The 1,920-nt window shown below is 37.8% G+C and overlaps 1 protein-coding gene across 1 annotated transcript in view; it reads right to left on the bottom strand.

Annotated features, from left to right (window-relative positions):
- Nucleotides 1–674: 674 nt before the first annotated feature.
- Nucleotides 675–1,920, bottom strand: part of LOC106883356 (putative defense protein 3) — a 9,869-nt gene continuing 8,623 nt past the window's right edge. The window contains exon 5 of the mRNA XM_014934332.2: nt 675–1,057. Within this exon, the coding sequence (XP_014789818.1) occupies nt 769–1,057 (289 nt within the window). The 3' untranslated portion in view covers nt 675–768. The remainder of the gene's footprint in view (nt 1,058–1,920) is intronic.

Raw genomic sequence — 1,920 nt, 5'->3', positions numbered from 1 at the left:
TATTGGGTTGAAAGATAAACTCGTTTGTCCCCCGTCACCATTTATTTTAATCCTTTCCAATGCTGTTTGAATAAACACGAAAAATATTTTTATGGTAGTGCTCTGTTTCGTTTTTGTTGCTCTATTCTCTCCCCACAACTTTGATCTATAGTTTTTGAAATTTGAATAAATTTTACCTCTTTTCAAATATATGACAGAGTGCTAAGTAGAACTCTCCCCCCCCAAAAAAAAACCGAACGAAGTTATCTGATTACACAATTTTGATTTATTGGACTCTTTTACATTAAAACCCCACTACTTTAAACCTAGGTTCTTATAAATTTTGGGGCTCCTAGATTTAATGGGGTCCTTCAAATTTGAATTAGGTCTTTTTTTAAATAGTGTCTTTTAAAAAGTACTTTCAGCATATATTTTCTCCAGATATAAGAGAGCAGTCAACAGCAATGCCTTATCCAAAGAAACGAATAAGGCAATATCAAATATGTCAGGAACAATGTAAACTGCTGACAACTGTTAAAGTTATGGAGTATGCAAAAACCTCTTTTTGGAAAACTAAATTATTTACAATATCATATTTGGTTGAAATTTGAAGTTGCATTGTTCACGTGTTTTCTAAAAGAATTTGGCCTACTTATAAAAAACAAAGACAAATAAAATGTAAGGCAGAAATTGAATGTCATTTATTAAAACAAAGAAATCAATAATTCCTCGTTAGTTTGAAGAAGAATTCATTAATATCAGCATAGGTTCGAATTCTTTTAAAATCACTCATATTACTGCGATTTGATACAGGATGCAGATTCCAGTTACGAAGACGTAACCGGTGCGGAATGGTATAAATCCGTGCTGACCTCCCTTCAGACAAGCTGTTAGGTTTCGAAACACTGGGCGAATTTCACTGGATAAAGAAGTTTGGTCTTTGATTCGGTGATGGTTGTTGGACTTTTGAACTGTATTCTTCAGACATTCAGCGGGAAGAGTGACAGGTCCCAAATCAGATAAAATTCTGGAGCTGATTCCTGTCCAAAATGTCGTCACATTTTTCACAAATGTTGCCCTGTAGAAGGAATAGTTATATATATATATATATATATATATATATATATGTCACAAATATATTTGAGGTGGTATATATATATGTGTATATATATATATATATATATATATATATATATATACCACCTCAAATATATTTGTGACACGTTCGAACTCGTGTGTGTACATACACGTATACATACATATACATATGTAGTTTACACACGCATACATATGTGTGTTTATAAATATGTATATGAACCAAAGTTCATCTCTCTGACTCACCTTTCTCTCTCTCTCTCTCTCTCTCTCTCATATACATAATATATATATACATCTGTTTGTGTCTCTGTTTGTCAACCACACCAGTTGACAACCGATGTGGGTGTGTTTACAGAACCAGTAATAAACGCTAGATGTAAGCATTCCTGTAGCAGATAAGTTATTCTTCCGAATATTCTACTAATGGATAGTCACAATGTTGCCTAATTAGGAGTCAACTAGGGAGAGTCCAAGAGCCATAAGCTAGCTTTATGTATCAGTCGTTGAGACATGCAGTAGCTAATCAGTCGTTGAGACAAGCACACACATACGGTCTCTGTCCTTTTCTTTCATTCTGTATCATTTCCTGATACATTTCTCTCATTTTATCGTCGTCGTCGTCCTCCTCCTCCTCCGCTTCCTCCTCCTGCTCCCCCCTGCCCTCCCTCCTTCTGCCCTCCCGGCTCTCCCTCCTGCTCTCCCTCCTCCTGCTCTCCCTCCTGCTCTCCCTCCCCCTGTTCTCCCTGCTCCTGCTCTCCCTCCTCCTGCCCCTCCTGCTCTCCCTCCTCCTGCTCCTCCTGCACTCCCTCCTCCTGCTCTCCCTCCTCCTGCTCCTCCTGCTCT

This window comes from Octopus bimaculoides, chromosome 7 (genome assembly GCF_001194135.2).
Source record: "Octopus bimaculoides isolate UCB-OBI-ISO-001 chromosome 7, ASM119413v2, whole genome shotgun sequence".
In the NCBI taxonomy this organism is placed as follows: domain Eukaryota; kingdom Metazoa; phylum Mollusca; class Cephalopoda; order Octopoda; family Octopodidae; genus Octopus; species Octopus bimaculoides.
Note: the sequence above shows the minus strand (reverse complement) of the source record. Positions and strands in the feature narration are given on the sequence as shown.